The sequence below is a fragment of the Cephus cinctus genome, unplaced genomic scaffold (genome assembly GCF_000341935.2).
Source record: "Cephus cinctus unplaced genomic scaffold, Ccin1 Ccin1_scaffold0867, whole genome shotgun sequence".
Taxonomy (NCBI): Eukaryota; Metazoa; Arthropoda; class Insecta; order Hymenoptera; family Cephidae; genus Cephus; species Cephus cinctus.
The window spans coordinates 1-18,908 of record NW_014333451.1 but is presented as its reverse complement, the minus strand read 5'-3'; the positions used below and the strand labels follow the sequence as shown (position 1 = coordinate 18,908).

Below are 18,908 nucleotides of genomic sequence, written 5' to 3'. Positions count from 1 at the left end.
CCCTCTGTGCCTGCACAGCGACCATACAAACCAGTTGGACAGCCTCGTCTCCCAGTCCCATACGAATGGCTATTCCACTTTACTTCACATTATCTGTAAAATCCCTGGCGCCAAACCGTGCGGATTACAACGAGCGGAATAATACACTAGGTTTGAATTTCGAACCTTCGCGTAATATGAATGTACGTTTGAAAAGTACCTAGTCAAGGATTTATACGAATAATCTAGGGAATTATTCAGCCCCTCAAAAAGTGAACGATATATGCCGGAATACTTACAGGTACTGTATGTCTACTGATTTGGGAGACATTTTTTTTTTGTACTAAAATTTTCAAATTTTTTTTTTTCAAAATTTTCTTCATTCCACTTACATTTTCTTTGTCTTTGTCTTACAACCCTCGATGAGACGCAGCATCCCAGATACAGGGGCTGCTAGCCATTCAGCCATGTGACTACGGAAACAAGTGAAGCTCCCGAAGCTCCGTGCCATTGGGCCTCTTTACAATGCCAGCGACGACGGGACGTCGTCCCGTCGTCGCTGGCAGGATGGATGTAATGCGATTATTCAGTTTTATTTGTTCCCACGGTAATCGAGTTAAGCATTAACTCTCATCGGTGCGAGGACAGGAAGCCGAGGAGGAACAGGACGGAAGTAAAGTCCTGACGGGAGGGAATTGAAAGCATCTCCAAGCAGACGACGTTGCTTGCTAAACAATGCGCCACATCTGCGATTCGCCTTAACGGAATTTATCGCTAGGCTACGGTTCCTCTTCTGTGAGAAGTAGCTTTATTTCTTTTATTCTTTACCTTTTTCTTTACAGCTTCCCTATTTACACGGATAAGCACTACGGATAAGATAAAAGGAACGTAGCTACGGTAAGGACAATATATACGGCTGTACTTATACGTCTGATTGCACTATCAATCCAATGGATTCTCGCTGCTATCGCCCGGAGCAATATTCGTCTCTCGCAATGGATGCTAATCCAGATTACTAAATAGTCCATGGATCATTGATAAAAAAAAAGTAAATCTTTTTTTAAATGATAATAAAGAAACATTTATCCAATAGATTATGTAATGCATACGTATATGGAATTATGGAAGGTATTAGATTAAGTACTGGAGTAGGTGTCTATGGTACATATACTGTATTCCATGAGAGAATATGTGGAATATCGAGCGGGTTGTCGAATTAACAATAAAATTTCCTTGGTCTAAGTGGAAATCCGTTTTCCAATTAGCATCTAAATACCAAAACCAACTGGTAGCCCATGTAGTGTATGTCGGTACGAAAGAGGTCCAATCGTCAATATTGTTCCTGGTGGAGTACCTCTCGATTTGAGAACCACTTTTGAAGATTGTAAGGTACCGGAAATGCTCTAGTATGCACCCCGAAGTCACCCTAGGCTCGACCGCGCTTGCGAAACTAGCTCTCGAGTCAAGTGTACCGACCCTTACCCTTTATTTCTCCGGTCCTCCTGCCCCTTCGCGCCTCTTTAGGAACCACTACTCCTCCTACTCCTCTTCCCACAGGAAATTCCAGTCCGATCCCTATCAGGGACACACTTCGCATTTTCCATTTTATCATTATCAACTGGGTTGTTCTCTATAGATGTTTTCCGTCGCAGTAGTCAATTTTACAACAGGACGATCAATTTTGTCTAGGGAGACGGATTATGAAACTAGATAGAATTAAGTATGGGTATAGCTTGGGGGGGTTAGATTGCCTGCTATCTATAAAGGATATGCACTGGTGAGTTAAGGGTAGTTTTAGAAGAAGTGGATGGAGCTTTACTAAAGGGGGTAGAAGTTAGTGAGTACCTACTCTAGATTTGTGATACCAAGAAGAGTATTCTTAATGACGAGTTTAGCTTCCACCCCTCCCTCCTCACTCTCCCTTTAGAGTCTCTTTTCTTTATTTATGTATTTTTTTTTGTTTCTGCTCTCATCCTACTCTCTCTCTCTCTTTCTTTCCCTCTCTCTCTCTCTCCAGTAATTCCTTCGTCGTTTCTACATAGTTCCTTCCCATTCCGCTTGGGGTATTTTTCTCAGAACCAAGCGACGTTACCGAAGATATAGACATGCCGTAAAAACAGAACCAGTAAGGATGCTGCGCGAGTGCGGAAAAATATTGTAGGCACGCCCGCGCGTTTTCCCTTGCGAAAACAATGTGACGTTACTTTTTTTTACTTTCTCTCCTTCTCTCCTCATCTCTCTCTCTCTCTCTCTCCCACGTCTTAGACTCTCTCGGCCGTCTACCAACCCCTGACATTTCTCTTTCCTTCCTCACGAGTTTTTTTTTTGGTCCGGCACTAAGAGCTTCCTTCCTTCCGGATGAAAAATAAAAGCGTCGATACGCCTGATGAAAAATACTGCAGGCCTCGTGCGGATTGTGCAGGTGAATAAAAACAGCCCTGGACTATGAGATAAGGATGAGGATGATAAGCACCGATATGGAAAGAGAGAGTGAGAGCGAACAAATGAGAAAAGCAATGGATGGGAAGGCGGTGAAGCGAGATGAAAAATTTGGAAAATCATTATTTCGAATTGCGGCCGGATATCGTTAAAAGCACTCAGGGCAGCGAGCAAAAAAATGACTGCAATTAATCAGCCGTACGGGCTGTAGGGGGTGGCTCGGCCTACTCCCGGTCGATTTCATCGCGTGCGAAAAACAAGCCAGGACCGGTACTCACAGATTTCATTTTAATTAATTACTCTGTGTACTCGGGCGCTTTCCCTTTGCCAGTATCTCTGCGCGCCGCTATCGCGACGCTGATAATTGAATGAATCCTGTAGCTACGTTTGTCTTCGGCTGATTAATTAATATTTCAACCGATATCAGTTCCCGCCCTGCTTTCCAGCGTCTTCATTGACGTTGTTTCCTTCGCGGCGCCTTCGCCACCCTCGATTTCACTATTGCTGCCCAGGCCGACATCAAAGCCAATTCAAAATTCAGCTCACTACCCTCGATTTCATTAGCTGAAAATATCTTCTTCCACTTCCTAAAATTCCTCCCTTATTCTCCTCTGTCAACATTCTTTTTTCTAATTCATTCCTAACGACGCCCTAAGAGCATCCGCTGGTACCTACTGGATGGTTAGGTATATATATAGTATATACTACATAAGGGATAAAAACTAGCGTACTGACGACTCCATTAAAATTCGCGCAGCCAACCCCCTTGCTACGCTCATCTACATTCTCCACGAGTTTCCCGTACGACCAAGGGCTGTACCCAACACCCATCCAACCCCGTCTACAGACCCCTCTTGGGGCAAGGGTCGAAAATCCTCGTGGACTTTCAAACTACCCCCCCCCCCTGAAGTACCAGGAAATTGGATCCGAATGTTCTTTCATGGAAGAGTCTGTAGACTCCGAGCGTGCCTTCGCGTCTTTCACTATTTTCACATTTTCATCCCCTAAATGTTTCAGCGGGAATTTTCAAATGTACCAATTCTCGTCGTGTCCTTTTTTTCCGGTTTTCCTTCTGTCTCATTTTTTAACACTGAACATCCACCCACCGTATCAGTCCAGGGACCATTATCAATAACCCATGCCAGACACTAGTGCTTACGAGGTACGAGAGGGTGGAGAAAATCCAAAGGATCCGCCGGCTGCTGAGTCCCTCGTGAACTCTCATCCACGTGAGGGCTAACTCGAATCCCTCGGCATGCCGGATGACGAATTGGCGGCGGCTGTTTGCTCTTCCGCGTGAAAAACGCTCCCGCGGCATAAAAGACTCCTGCAGGAACAGCCGGGACGATATATAACGATTTCGGCTAGCATCACGGGAGCTGACTTGCTTATCTGCCAAAAGGAAGAGGCAGCCATGTCTCACTGACTATACACAGTGTATACACACTATACACATTGACTATATTATACACGGTAGAAAAGCTGTAGAACCTGAAGTCGACTGTGCCCTATAGAAGTGGCAGCTGGAAGTCTGCCGTAGCACTGGCTGCACCTACTGCACAGTGCCATTCACATAGGCGCATAGCTACGCTGTCCCGTATTCCAAGATACATACAGAAAACATGACTAGGTTAGGTTAGATAGAGACAGGTACACACCCAGGCATACAGGATACATACAGCATCCGCCGTAGCTACACTTTATACTTCCCAAAATATAAAAAGAGATTGCATAGCTGATTTATGTAAATACGACGGTCTTCGAATAAACGAGCTCCGGGAGAGCCTTTGGATATCAGGAAGATGCTGGGGAAAAAAAAGGTCTCGATACACTTTCCTCGCGCTCTCGCTTCTGCATACCCTATAAAATCTCTCTCGCTTGCTCGGGCCGCTTTTTCGCGAGGTAAATATTTTTCCAGCTTGTCACTCGGCTGCGAGGATTTCGGAGTTTATCGTATTTCGCGCCTAGCTGCCTTTAACGCGCAGCACCACGCGCAACCTTCGTCCTAGGAGACGATGGGGGGGAGATAAGGAAACTAGAAGAGGATTTCGAACCGGTCGCGACTGTCGCAGCTAACTCCTTGCCGAGGAGTTTTAAACGTGCTGGAGGGGGTGCAGGGGGCCACCTTAACCTCGTCGACCTTATTTCGCCTCTCACCGAGTCCCTTACTCTTCCTTGCACCCTCTTTTGAGGGTACCCACCCTTGCAGCCGTCTATAGTCTACCAGGCGCCTTTGAGCTGCCACTGAGTTTGCACATGGGAATAAGGACGGGGAAAATGTTGACTGGATACGGTAAATGTAAACGCGCCGGTATATACCTAACTGCGACCTGTGACCGTCTACCGAATTAGGGTCGGAATTAGAATTTAGCTGACATTTTGATTCGGAATTTAGAGACGCCCTATAGGCAGACAGTTTAGCGTAGTCCCGGTCGCGTTCAATATTTTACCAGAGAGACCGTGTCTGCTTTCAACGAGCGTTCTCATCCTGAGCGTGTAATCGCGTACTATAAATTCATTGAGGAGACACGCGAACTGTACTACTGATCACGATTATAGGAGAAATTAATAGCCCGGTCCCTATTTCGAGGCAGTTCCCCCCGATTCAGCCGAGAGGCGGCGAGGCGGCGTGCGAGTCGGTCTAGCGTGTATACGCGTGTAAACGCAGTGCCGGCTAATTACATGGCTAGACCCGGGGCAACATTGCCAGACGCAACATTACTCGACTCCGCGACTGGGTAAACCCAACTGTGTGTTAACATAATGCATCAGGTTAGCGCTTTGATGTCAGGAATATTCGTAAATTGCAAAGAGCCCCAGACGTCCCGGAGTACTTTCGGCTATAGAGCTTACATACCGCAGAGTGGAGGAAGGTAAATACGTGGCAGACTGGATGCGTGGGAAGACGCTGTTAGCGGGTAGATAAGCGAGGTGGTGTAACGTTATAAGAATGGAATAAAAAGAAACGGGAGGCTGCGAGATGAGGCTGTAGAATTATATCATGGTTGTAGGGTGTACACACGTGACCCTTGGAATTTCGCAATCTTGCCACGAGTTCCTGCATCTGCAGGGTAGCCAGACTTGCTCGTCCATTTTACCAATTAACCGCTCCCCAAGAGTGTCCTGGACAACCCTTGAGGTGCACGTAGAATAGAAATATGACGGTCCAGAGAAGAGAGTCTGGTCGTCTCTCTCTTGCTCTAGGTGCCTGTGCGCCCAGCATCCCTCTCAATCTCTGTCCCACTCCCACTCGTGGTTAGAGTAGACGGGGCCGAGAGTGCGCAAATGTGCGAGGGGCTGTTTTCACCCCCTTTGGTCACTCCATTACTATACGCTACTCTCTTTGGTCCATACCCTCACTCGGTATCATACCTCGAACCCGTCCGCATTATAATTACATCAGTCCTCTCTCTCTCTCTCTCTCTCTCTCTCTCTCTCTCTCTCTCTCTCTCTCTCTCTCACCCTCCCTCTCTCTCTCTGATTCTTTTGCTCACTGGAGAGCTATATCTACTGCGCCACTGGCAGCGTGTCCTATAAGGACATTTGACGAATCTAAGGACCATATTCCCACCCATAGAATTTTCTAACTTAGACTTGCGGAATAATACAATCTAGGGATTTTCGCATAGCGTACAATAGATACCAATGTTAAATACTGTCCTGCGCCAGAAATCGCTCTGATGAAAAACCAAAGTAAAAAAGAATCGCTAGTCCAATGGATAGCACTATTTTCTCAGAAGGCAAGATCAGAATTCCCGGATTCGTCCTGGTCGAAGCTCTTAAACGCGATACCATATCGGGCCTGGTGGATGCTGGAGAACCGTTGGGGTAAGCCGACTGCAACGAACCATCCCCCATTCCACCTCGGACAAGATACGGAAGTTTCCACCAGCGAGAAAACTTTTGAATATTCAATACGTCCTGGGATAGAGAAAAGGAGAAAGAGAGACTAGGATGTGCAGGATCTTTTATCCATTTCCCGCTGGTTCCTTACCTAAGGGATGCTGAGGTACAGCGAGAGAGGGACCAGTGTAAGAGAGTCGAGTGTTTCATTTTTCTTATTTCCTCTCTACGAGTTACTCTGGTAGTACCTATATACAGATATATATAGGTTATATATACGTATATAGTAATACAGCGCTAGTAATTGTGAATCGCGCGATCCGTTTGAACCAGCTAACGTTTGCCTTACGCGACTGTACCTCCCACCACGGTAGCCGTGACCCGCGAAAATCATTCGTTCTGATTTGTGCATCTTAAATGCCTCCCATTTAAAAACTATTGCGAATTTCGAAAAACACTTTGCTAGAGGGTACTCGGGGGACTTCCTGCTAGCCTCCACTTGCTCCTGTAAAAGTAGTCCTGGGCCAGCCTAAAAAACTGAACATACTGGAACATGGGTAGGTGTACGCTGGCCAGGATATCTCTTATTCCCAATGCGTCTCAGATCCAAGCCGTATCAGCCGTATCAACCCCATTGGCCCCCACTCCGACAACCCTTCGCTGCCGCTACTGGTTCTTAGGTTTTGACGCTTCCCTTGGGAGGGCCAGGGGTCTCCACGAGGGTTAGATGTTTTTGGATGGATCGATTCGAGTCTACTTCCACTGTGCAAACTCCTTCCTTGAGGAGGTACCTACTTTACTGAGCTGGCGACGAGTCAACGGAGCTACGTAGGTTGATATACATACAGGATCCGAAGAACTTTCCTCGATGCCTTTTTCTATTTCTTCTTCGTCTTCCTCCTTTGCCTTCTCTGCCCAAGATTCGTTTTCTCCTCCCGTAACTGTAGATCTACGGGGATCTGCCTGGACCTCCTCCGGCGCTTCCTTCCAGTAACGAAGAAGATTGGAATTGCTGAAAGGAACTCTTAGACAAACCGTCCTCTCGACATTCATTTAGTTTTCGAGTTCGTGCACCGATTCTACTTTGAGATAGGGAAAATGATGAAGACAGGAAAAATTTTACGAATTTTAACTAGGTACGCACGTGGAACCTTGTGTACTTGTTTCACGTACCCATTAGACAGATGAATTTTTATGGTGCTGGGTTGGTATGGTAGAATCAGAGCACGTAGGTTAGGTACGTACCTAGGTTGGTATCAGTAACTAGGTACTCAGGGAGAAATTCAGTGAGAGTTCTCGCTGAGAGCGAGCCAGTAATCGTAAGGGGAGCCATTGGGGGTTCTTCCGCGTCTTATCGAGGTCTGAGAGAGAATCAAGCTGGATCCTGAAGAGACGAGGGAACGTCGTCCAATTGTCGCGATAACGTCATCAAAACGCATCAGCCTTGGCCGGATATGACCTCATCAAAGTGCCCCAATGTATCCGCTTCTCAGTTCAACAGTCTCCACGAAAACGGAGCTCTGGCGCGTTTCTATCGAAGCCAGTCTCGTCCCTTCCAAAGTGGACCCGGACGTAGTTGCCGCAGTGTAGAGTACAGAGACACAAAGGAATTAATTAAATATATGATAAATATTTATTTAATCCATCCCGGTCAAGTGCGAGTGATCATAAAAATATGGACACCCCAAAAGCAACAACCCTACCTTCCCGTAACGCGGTGGTATAAATAAAAGAAGTCCTGGCTGAATGCTGGCAGAAGAAAGGTAATAAAACCGGGTGAAAAGCAAGCATAGAAATTGCCAAAGAACAAACGCTCGACGAAGAGAATCGCCGCTTGTAAACCCAACCCGAAGTACGAAGTTGGCTCCGTATCGATTTCCGTTTTGGCCCAATAACGTTACTTCCATTTTCACTATTGCACCAGCTACCGCTGAAAGGATTGCCGGGGTTATCTGCTCAACAATGGCCTCATGCATAAATACGACGTAACAATAAACAGAGTCGTGGCTGAAGAGGCGAGGGGCAGACTCGAAAAGGCCACTGATAGCCAGAGGATCAGAAACCGATATGAGATTCGCAAATGTATGAATGATGTATCGCGCCGCGAGGCTTCCGCCATTTTCCCTGCTGAGCTTCTTCTCGGTTTCTCAAATACATGGCGATTGTGATATATCGACGGTTCGGCTTCGCCGACTAAGCGTTCCCGTGGAGATATCGGCCTTTCGGTCCAGCCTCCCTCAGGATCCCCGGCGCGACCAGCCCGGATCAGTCTTGCGATTCGCACCAAGGGATGAAATCCTCGAAAAGTCTCGGAGAGCCGATAAGATTAAAATTCAAAATTATCAAAACCACCGAGTGTGTAATCCTAAAATATTTCTAGGTTAGGTCTGTATTATACCTAGATCCCGATCCCGTTGGCCGACAAGTGAGTGACTGGATCGAGGGCAGGAGACGAGGGTTTGCCGGGAAACTTTCGTAAAATCGAGATCTCCCCGGCGTGCTAATTCAAATCCATTTCTAAGCCAGGAAGTTCAGGCCGACGAACAGGAAACGCTGACGGAATCAGGCTCCGGTCCTGCCCAACGCGAAGAACTTGCTCTGCACCCCCCGAGGAGAAGCCGCTTCCAAGAGGAGCTAACCGTGGGATCTGGGGTCGTACGAAACAAGCGCCATTAATTAGCGTTTGGGTCGGGTCAGCTTATTCTCGTCACATAACCAGCCGAAATTAACAATTTAGGGGTCCGAACCAGTAATTGTATTGTGGAGGGAACTTGTTTGCCAATGTAGCTTTCGCGGAAGGACGTTACCGTGGCTTTGAACCTTTATCTTCTATTCATAAATAACATAATTAAACGATACCAGACGCGATTATCACAGCCTGGAACAACGCGAAACTCAATCAACCGACGATAATGACAGAGACAATGATACGTCCTAATAATACAGCCTTTATTATATCAAAAACAATAGGCAGCCGCATCTGTAACGGGCTGATAATCCACTCGCTGTATATGCCCCTAGACCCACCCTTTATTGTTCGTATACGACCAACTCGTACGAGCACGTGTGATGCACGTTAGCCCAAAAATTATCATTGCGGATCATAAACCTACAGTCAGATCCAACACTAATAATACAAAGCGTGCGTTACAACCTAAGCTTTAAGTCAAGACATTTCAACTTTCACTTTTAAAGCTTTCACTGTAGCCCTCCTGTACTTTCCTCATCACCATAGTTTTACGGCCGACTAACTACGACCACCCTCGATCCATCCAGTCCGTCTCCTACCATTGACTGGGATCAAGATTTCGCGAGTCAGGATAATTCTGGTGTATATATATATATATTCCTATTCCATAGTTATACTATATATATATATCTCAAAATACAAAGATACACGCACTACGTAAAAAGGCCATAAACTTAAATGCGCTACAAGAAAACGACGGACGAGGAAAGTGCAGTAATAGTTTATGAGAAGAGTCGTTTCTCGCGCAATCATGGTAATGCTTAGACGGTAGTGTATATATATTTTTTTTTTTTCATTTTCTTTGCTGTTTGAATAAATAAACGTCTTACTTTTACCTTTGCGAACTACTCCGTCTCTCAGGTTCTTATCTTACTAACCAATTTATCGTATCACCATGTCTTCTTCAGGTACTTCGGGCTCGTCGGGTACGCCTCGGTAGCCAGGACTAAGTACTTACCTGCACGGCTTACATACGTACGTACAATGTATGTATACTTATACGTAGTGCAAAGTAGCTGCATTGCTGGCAGGCTTAATATTTCCACACAGCAACACAAACCCATGCACCCTGTCGTCACTAGGTATTCGGTTATCACGGTCATCCTCGTCGGCAGGCTGATCTTGATTCCCTTTGAGGAAGAATTTTTAGTGCGAAGAGATGCCAAATTTGAAGTGAAGCCCGTACTGCACCGCAGCAGTGCTTTTTTTCTCAAGGCGCTTCTCTTTCGGATTACGTGTACGGGGTACGAGACATGCCGGGTTACGATTTTACTTGGGTATAACGAGAGTGACTGGCAAATAAGAGGAGAGAAGAAGTCAACTTTATTTACCGCGTACACAGAACTCTAGATGCGAATTAGAGTCTTGTAAACTCTTACGACGGGTGACGCCGGTACATTCGCGTAGACGCAGGCTTGGCTTGCTACCTTCAACGTGTATATAGGTATATACGTATTGAGGGTGTCTGAAGTAGCAAAAGGGTTGGAAGTTTCTACCATGTAAAGTAATTAACTACTGGCAACCGTTGACAAACACCTACACCTTTTACTCTCTTTATCTTACCCATTGAAATAGATTTGCAGCTGTCTCACTTTCTCCTTAAGACTTGTTTTACCTACCTTCTCCACTTGGTTATAGTTTACTCTCTCTCTCGTATTTCCTTACTGGTCCCTCTAGCGTCCTTCTCTCAAGTGACGCAGCTTCCCGCACTTCTTCCTTCAGTCACGTTTAAGAGCGACATGAATTTTGTATTTTTAATCAGTCTCCTTTACTCTCGCTACACCAAGACTAAGTTTCCCCATTAAGCGGATAACGTGTTTAGCAAATAATTAACAAGTTCAAACAATGCCGGGTAAAGGCGTTCTGATTGTCACTTTAAACTCGAGGAATCTCGGACAGTCTTTTACGCGCGTTTAAAACGTAAAGGCAGGTGCGAAGATGAGGGAAATTTAAAAATTTTGTGAAACTTCGGATGCTCCTTTCTTTTTTTTAATCTTATCTTATCCGACCTTCACTCGCCAACGTGAAGCAGGATCGAACGACTGTGATCGAAGGAATAAAATATAAAGGCTCGCGTTCGGATTGAATTACGTAGAAACTCGAGGCGTCTGCGGGCACAATCTACGGACCCTATTAGTTATCTCTTAGTTGGGTACACAAAAGCCAACCAGCGTGTGTTGTCTCAGCGAGTAATTTCCCTGGTGGCGAACGCGGAATGTAGCAACAACGTCCTTCGCTCCAGGGACACCCCAAAAGTTCCGGGCGCAGACACTGTTGTGCCGTCAGTGGGCATGGTGCTGATTCTAAATTTGGTTCACGTGAACGACGATGTCCTGGTGCTTCCGGTATCCCTAAAACGTACAGTACATTAAGATTTGTTTATTAGCGATAATTAAATGACTTGAATACACACTTTAGGGGTGAACTTACCAAAATGTTATCCTTGAATTCGTTTGTCCACTTGCTTGTCTTCTGATCAGTGATCCTTGCTCTTGACTCTGCAATTATTTGGCACGTTCCCAAAGGATGGCGTCGGTGCAGGTGTCGCGGATTTCAGGATAAAGGATCCTCGGTGGGATTAACGTTCTATCCGACTATCTTATAGGCACCGACAGAGTCGTATCCGCGTATATATATGTCGCCGGCCCATGCTCCTGAAATTGCTAGATGGGATTGGCGCACCAGGAAGAGGTGGTGCGCTAGGAGGCAATGTCGTTGTAGAAGGGATTGATATAACGGAAGGTGGTAGTTTGGTGGAAAAGGATGACGCAGTAGGACAGACTCAGTGGGATGACTGGGGTTTGTTGATTCTTCTTCGTGAGCAGGTTGATGGGATTCCCTTCGAAGGATTGTTCTCGTTCAGTTGCGAAATCGAAGGATCCGATTCCCACTTTCGTCCACTGATTCTCGAACATTCCCAGCATCCCAGGCAGGACCAATATCTTGTTGGTCCAGTAGGTACTTCGACAAGGACCCCATGCCATTTTCTTCTCGATCCTGAAACAGTTTGACAAAGTCCATTTGATGGGTATAACGTTGGGTGTGAACATATTTTTGGTAAAAAATAGTTTGGAAAATACTTTTTTCATAGACACACTATTTTTCCCTTAATCGTCATCCCTTCTATGGTTTAGTTGTCAAGTTAGAAGTCGGGATCAGAAAAATTTCTTTACTGGATCTTCGAGGCACGTAGGCTGCGAAGGAAGAGTAAGGAAGATCTTTTCCCTTTTCGAGTTAACTGTCGGAACTTTTCCACTCTCGTCTCCATTACTCAAGAACAGCCAATGGGACAGGGCAGGGCCGTAGCTAGATGCTCGTAAAGGGTCGTGAAAGAAGTTTCGAGCATGTCTGTATAGAGAAAGAGAGAGATAGAAGCGGAGGAAGACATAAAGCGAATAAGAGAGAGAGAGAGAGAGAGAGAGAGAGAGAGAGAGAGAGAGAGTCTGATAGTACGTTAGTCATGCAGACAACACTTTTCTTCCCTTTTCCACTCACTTGCCCTTTTCTCCCCTATCCTTTCAAGCCGCACCCACTAATCCCTGGTAATTGCAAAGTCAAGGTCGCTAGAACCTTATAGACCGTAAAATCGCGCTATCGAGCGTCCTGTGTAAAGAGCAAAGATGAAAAAAATTGCGCATGCAAAAATAATTGCAAAAAAAGGAGTTAAAAAGTCATTCATTTATTTACTAAAAAAAAAAAAAAAATCTTCCACCATGAATATTGAAACCCATTCCGACACGAAGTTCATCCCTATTCATTCTTTTTTCTTATATTAAAAATTAGGATGTCTATGATCACTCAGGGTATGACGCAATAATAAATATACCCATCAATCGCCATACACTTCACGTCCTCTTCTTGTCTACGAAAGCGACTCAAGGCGTACCTCCAGCGGCGACGACGGTAGCGTAAGTCGACGTCGAGGTGACGACGCATAATCTCCAGCGGCTGTCGCGAAACCCGACGCAGGCCTGTCAAAACCAGACACGCCGTCGAAAAGGGGACGATTAGCGCTTAATCGAGCCTGGGATAGAAGTAGGGAAAGGAAGGAAGGAAAGATGGAACGAGGAATGAACGGATGGAAGAGGCAACGAAGGAAGTTTCCTTCGCCAATGTGAAATCTTCCATATCGCATAAAATCCGCGCAAGGTCAGCCCTTACTCTGGCAAACGCGCGATAATCTTCGCTGAGCGACGCGAAATCCGCAAGTACGCATCGGGACGCCGATCCCGTCTGGTCCATGGGCTCTCGGGCATAGGGTCATTAGTGTGCAAAATCGATGCGCCAAGATTTTGCGCAGCAAATATATTCGCGGATATTCGAATTCGCGATGCTGAAGGGACGTGCTCGTGCCGTGTGATAACCTATGATATATACAGACATATAGAGTACGTGGAGATATAATATATATGCATATACGGATATACTGTTACATGGATAGACCAAGGTACCTACATTACTCGCAATATCCTGATATGAACATTCTCCAAGTACTAAGGGATAGATACCTTGAAGGAGAAAAGAAAGTACAAAGATGCAATTTCAGCATTTTCAATTTGCATACCGAACTGAAACGCTTTTCTCAGCTGAGGCCGCAGAGGCCAACTTGACAAATCGAGGAGCGAGTATATGGTGACAGCGTGTCGATGACTCGTACGCAGTTATCGGACTAAACGAGGGGTATTACCAGGGCTGAGAATGGTATTTTTAAATGACCGATTTGCAATAACTTTTCAATATCTTCGTTAAAGGCGAACGATTATAAGTTATCCCTTGAAAAGTTTCTTGCTTGTTACTTTGACTCTCTTGGCGGGTGAGCACCTTTTTTTATTCCCTTTTTCTGTTATTTCGTCTTTTTCTCCTTTTTTTTTTTTTTTTTTAATACTTCACCCCATTTCGAATCTCGTACGAGAGCTTGAACGGCGTTTAAATCTTACAGATCCTGCACTCTTTATGTTACTTCCATCTAGAGCGATCACGGCGAAACTTCGTACTTTACAGAAACGTCGACCATAAAAATACGTTACTGACGGTCGCGCTGGGATTGCTTCAGCAATGCTCAAATCCTCCTTGTGGCTACACTCGATTTCCTAAACCATCCATTTTTTATTTTATTTTATGAAAGAAGCAGTGTAACATCGCCGGAAAATAATTTGGTATTTTGGATGAGTCAAGTGGTGATTATAAGGTCGTTGCAGTAGTCTAGAGATACGTTGCTATCGCGGAATCCTTGGAATTTAAAATAAGGGTGGTTCGTCTCATAATGTGCCGCGTACCATAACACGAATCCTGCGGTAAATAATTTAATATTGATTTTGATCCAATGGTACTTGATCAGTTTCGTTAAAAATAATATTTGCAATAATAAAATATAATAAAAACAAATAAAAATAAACAAGTATCTCCATAACGGATAGAAATTCTAATGGCGAGTTCAAGGGTCTCGTACCGCAGTATAAATGCCTACTGTAGTTAGAATTTATAACCGCGCGAGGCCTTTGTCCTGAAGCAAATAGCAAGATTCTATCTTGAAGAGCGTCCCTTGTCGTCCCTTTTATTTCATGGAAATTAACGGCAACCGCCAAGTAATTGTCGGACATTAAACTCAGGCAACGTAATTACGAGGGAACAAAGCGTGTCGTTGATCTAGGCGAAGTAAAATACGTAAAATATAATGTGACAAATTTTACTAGGAAACATCAGACAGTCCGTCGATAGCGCGAGTCACCTATCCGCGTAAGCTGTATTTTTAACGTAACTTTTTTTTTATAATGCAAACGATCCAAATTCACAAAACTTTCCACGACCGTTCGGATCCCAGATTCCCTTGCGCGCGACTACGCCCATCGATTTCTCATCGTAGACACTTGTATCCTGCACGTTCAACTCCATCACGTCATCGAACTTAACCAACAACACTCTGGGTACCAGAAAGCCGGCGCAGGCGTGCGAATGAGCTTGACCTTGAAACCCATATAGGAGCTTGCGAATTCCTGAGGTGCTTAGGCCTCACTGATTTCACAGGTAGATGGAGACATCGAGATAAGTCACAGACATACATTGAAGCTTTCGAAAAAAATATATATTTTATATTAATAATGTATCTTGGGTATGATAGCTGTCGCGTTCTGATTACGATACGTGAATATTGCTCTTATTCGATACAACTTTCTCTATTGACGTAACCTGCAGATTCGCTCTATTCTTGTTCAATTTTTCATACCAGACACCGATTGACCTTGAAATTCGCCAAACTCGTGTTTATTGCATCTATCGATTCCGGTAATTCGCGATTTCGTCCCAATTACTTGTTACCGATAAGATTCCGGTTTTAAGAATAATATGTATGTGTATCCTGTTGCTGTCTCTCTCTCTCCTTACAAAATCCTGACCCCTTCACCCTAGTCGTTTCCAGGGAAACACAGATTGAGCGCACCTAAAGGTCTGGTAATGGTTGTGAATAACATATTATTAAATACATTTTCACTGAAAAAAATCAGCCTGGTAGCTATAACATGATTGCATCGTTTTGTTGCTGAACTTGCAGATGGCCTATTGCTCCTGGTGGCCTGTTTTCGCGTCGAGTTATCAACTGATCTAGTATAACTATATACAAATCATTCATTTTCGTCATAAAATAATATGTCAAACAGTTTCTGGTTCTCAACACTAACTAACCTTACCAGCACCGGTCGACCGACCGATTAAAAATTTTTATTTAAAAATTCTTCGTATAATGTCATAGCTTTTTCTATCTGACTTACATGACTTTTTCCTATAAACTACAAATATTAAATTTTTCAATTTCCAACTTCATATTCTCTTTCATTCACCCTGATAAAGATATACACTTACCCTTATCTACCATGGCTGATTTTTTGATGGGTTACGATTACCACCGTCCATCATGAACTTAAATAATAATATTATCGGAGAAAAAATAATGTTACAGTATATAATATGAATATATATACATATAATACATTCAGCCATGCAAATAAAGCATATATAGATACATAGGCCTGTGTCATCATACAAATAAACAGGGTATAGCCACTAGCGATCGTATATCGATGAAGATCAGACAGAGGCGAGTGACGTTACGTTCAAAGCGTCATCAGTTTCATTTTGAGCCGACTTATTTACGTATCAGTTCGTAAGAAAATAGCATCTTAATATGGAACTGACGTGGCGGCGTGATAGTACAACATACGTAAGATCAGTCAATCAGAGAAGAGAGAGTCCGATGACGTCACTGTCTAAATGCGCAAAATCGCTAGTGACTATACCTCGTATATCTGTATGATGGCCTGCGTAATATATATATATATATACAAAATGTAAACTTTTGAGTAATTTACTTATTTCGCTCTGACATCCTTGCGGGGCTGTTCGCTGTTGGAGAAGGAACGCACTCCTTACGTCGTCACGCTAGCTGCTCAAGTTCAGTGCAAATCAGACCAGAAGACGCGACACACTCTGCGGACTCAGGTGCGTTTATTTTTTGTATTCCCTATCTTCTTCAGAAATCTTTCTTCCTGCGAACTGGCAAACCTGCTGCCGGGATTAGCAGGAACCAAAATTCTTAGTGAGAAAAGAGGGCGGAATGATTTCGAGCGTATTTTATGTATATTATCAATTAACCCTTTTAGTGCCGGAGGCCGATATATCGGGCCGCGCTGCACTGGCGAAAAGTGCCAGGGCCGAATATCGGCCCGCACCTTGTAGCGCTTTACTATTCGCATTGCGAGAGATTTCTATCTCAAAATAAATTTATAATACGTTACAAATAGTCTAATTTCATTACGAGAGAATTAAAATAAATAATTTTTCGGTTTAATTTTCCCCTATATTCTATGCCAGTTGACGTTGAGACTGCTTATTTATACGCGAGAGCGATACGGTAGAAAATCGACACGGGCGGCCGGCGCGGCGTCGTGGGACCCTTATCGGATTTTTATTTTTTATGTTTCTTGTGCAATATTACGTATTTTATTAAAAAATATATTGGAAATTTAAAGTATATACTTTACAGTAAACGGTCTATATGAAGTTATGATAAAAAGATGACTTTTTCTGTGTGCAATTACATTTCGAAACAGAGAACTCAATTTTTCTCTATTTTCTTGATCACTTATACCTTTGTTATTTATGTAATTTTCAATGAATATAGAAAAATTAACGTCACTGTTTTATTCTCTATTTTGTCCTTAATACACTGCTTTTTGAATTATGTAAATGTTGCTTTTCGCTTGGTTTTTATGAGCCTTTTCCAAAATCCTAGTAAAATCGTAAAATTTGGCCGATTATCTTCGCATAGGCACCTGTTTTTCGCCCGGCACTAAAAGGGTTAATTAATCAAATAATCCTCGTGCGAGTTCGCTCGACAGTCAAGCCTCGTCGAAGACTGACGAAACGTGGTCGCTCGCATTTGACGTCTAGTCGTACGACCGTTTATCGTTCGTCAGTGGAATCGCAGTCGGTTGTCCATTCTCAACTGGTAAAGACCTTCGATATTTGTATGTGGGTGTCAAGAACTGTGTTAAAATTGTACGCGTGACTGTGAACGACTGAATCACTTTCGGCATAGCTACTGGACTTATCTAGACGTGTTTAATTCATACGATCGAATGCACGCCCATTTGCTCCTACTTAGTCGCGTCCCATATAAACGCATCCTTATGCCTTGGCAATGGTTGTATTTTATGTATATTATCAATTAATTCAACCTATACGTCTATACTGACATCTTTGACGACCTAACCTCCATTTAGCTATTTACGTACGTGTTCACAGTAGCGTCGATCAGTGCCATCAGGAATTAATTTAGTGTACAAACACGAGTTTGATTACTGGATATACTGTATAAAGGATATACACCAGCAATGGATTCTACGATAAAGAACAAGGCTCCACCTTATTTGCCTTCTCAGCCTATGCTGCCGCTAACGCCACCCGCCCAAAACAGCGTGTATTTCCAAAAAGGCGCGGAACTACCTTTTTATCCAAAAGCTCCTCCAATGGATCCTCTTTTACCACCATCGCAAGGCCCATCATCCAATGTTACGATCATCCAGCAACCTCAGGTTCCATCAGCGTCTCCGAAGAATAAAAAACTTAGTGAGTCTATCTAAGTCTAGTCTATCTAAGTAAATTATCTAAGATAACTATCATCGTGTTATGGATTGACATATTTGACAAACTGGTTTTTTTTTCTGTTTTCAGTAATCAGTCTCGTCATCGCCATTATTATAGCAGTTTTCTTAATGGAACTCATCCGTTTTGGAATGCATTATTTTCAGATGGAAATCTGACTTTTTAAGCTGACTTACCGTGATCCTGTTACGTGGTACACCAAATTCCGTAGTAGTGAATCTTTAGACTTTACGATTATTTTTATTTTAAAGCATAAGATCGGCACACAGTGGAACTTCACCTGGTTTATCTAGTAGAGAGACATGTGAGTTATGCGAAGAACCAATCAGATACGAGAAACGATCACGGCGTTTCTCTCTCCCTCCCTCCCCCCCTCTCTCTCTCTCTCTCTCTCACACACACACACACACACCCTCTCTCTCTCTCTCTCTCTCTCTCTGTGCGTACTCTGACAAACGAAAAGGTTAAGACTTGCCCCTTCACTAGGTGAGGTTCCACTGTACTTATAAAGTTCATGACCCGATGACCTGATCCTTGGAAACATAAATCACGATTTGTACGACGAGTTCTAATTTGCCCATCCATACATTTGCCCTGTGCTCCCCTAAACAATACTTCCCCTTTGGCGGGTAAATGCGGAGAAAAAATAGAGACGCACGCGAGGACGCAGTAGAAGACAGTTATTCTGCAACGGGAGGGGCAAGTATAGCGCAGCCAGACAATAAGGACGGCTTCCATGTAA

At 44.0% G+C, this 18,908-nt stretch overlaps 1 protein-coding gene and 1 long non-coding RNA gene across 3 annotated transcripts; one reads left to right on the top strand and one right to left on the bottom strand.

Annotated features, from left to right (window-relative positions):
* Positions 1 to 10,310: 10,310 nt before the first annotated feature.
* LOC107271032 lies at positions 10,311 to 16,506 on the bottom strand. Its single transcript, XR_001538495.2, has 3 exons — positions 16,372 to 16,506; positions 11,441 to 12,007; positions 10,311 to 11,361 (listed from the first exon to the last, which is right to left on the bottom strand). It is a non-coding gene; the product is annotated as an uncharacterized LOC107271032 (long non-coding RNA).
* LOC107271031 lies at positions 16,380 to 18,738 on the top strand. 2 transcript variants are annotated; one of them, XM_015746601.2, is made up of 3 exons: positions 16,380 to 16,501; positions 17,807 to 18,130; positions 18,236 to 18,738. In XM_015746601.2, the coding sequence occupies exons 2-3, from the start codon at positions 17,896 to 17,898 to the stop codon at positions 18,322 to 18,324; spliced, it is 324 nt and encodes a 107-aa protein (XP_015602087.1). In that variant the 5' UTR covers positions 16,380 to 16,501; positions 17,807 to 17,895; the 3' UTR covers positions 18,325 to 18,738. The 2 variants fall into 2 exon arrangements, with proteins under 2 accessions (XP_015602087.1, XP_015602088.1); XM_015746602.2 differs by having other exon boundaries at positions 16,413 to 16,501; positions 17,785 to 18,130.
* The last annotated feature ends 170 nt before the right edge of the window (positions 18,739 to 18,908 follow it).

Bases quoted from the DNA above. Each gene is read 5' to 3' on its own strand.
- LOC107271031 (XM_015746601.2), top strand. From the start codon at position 17,896: ATGGATTCTACGATAAAGAACAAGGCTCCACCTTATTTGCCTTCTCAG. The intron at 18,131-18,235 runs GTGAGTCTATCT...TTCTGTTTTCAG, and splicing joins TCCGAAGAATAAAAAACTTA to TAATCAGTCTCGTCATCGCC.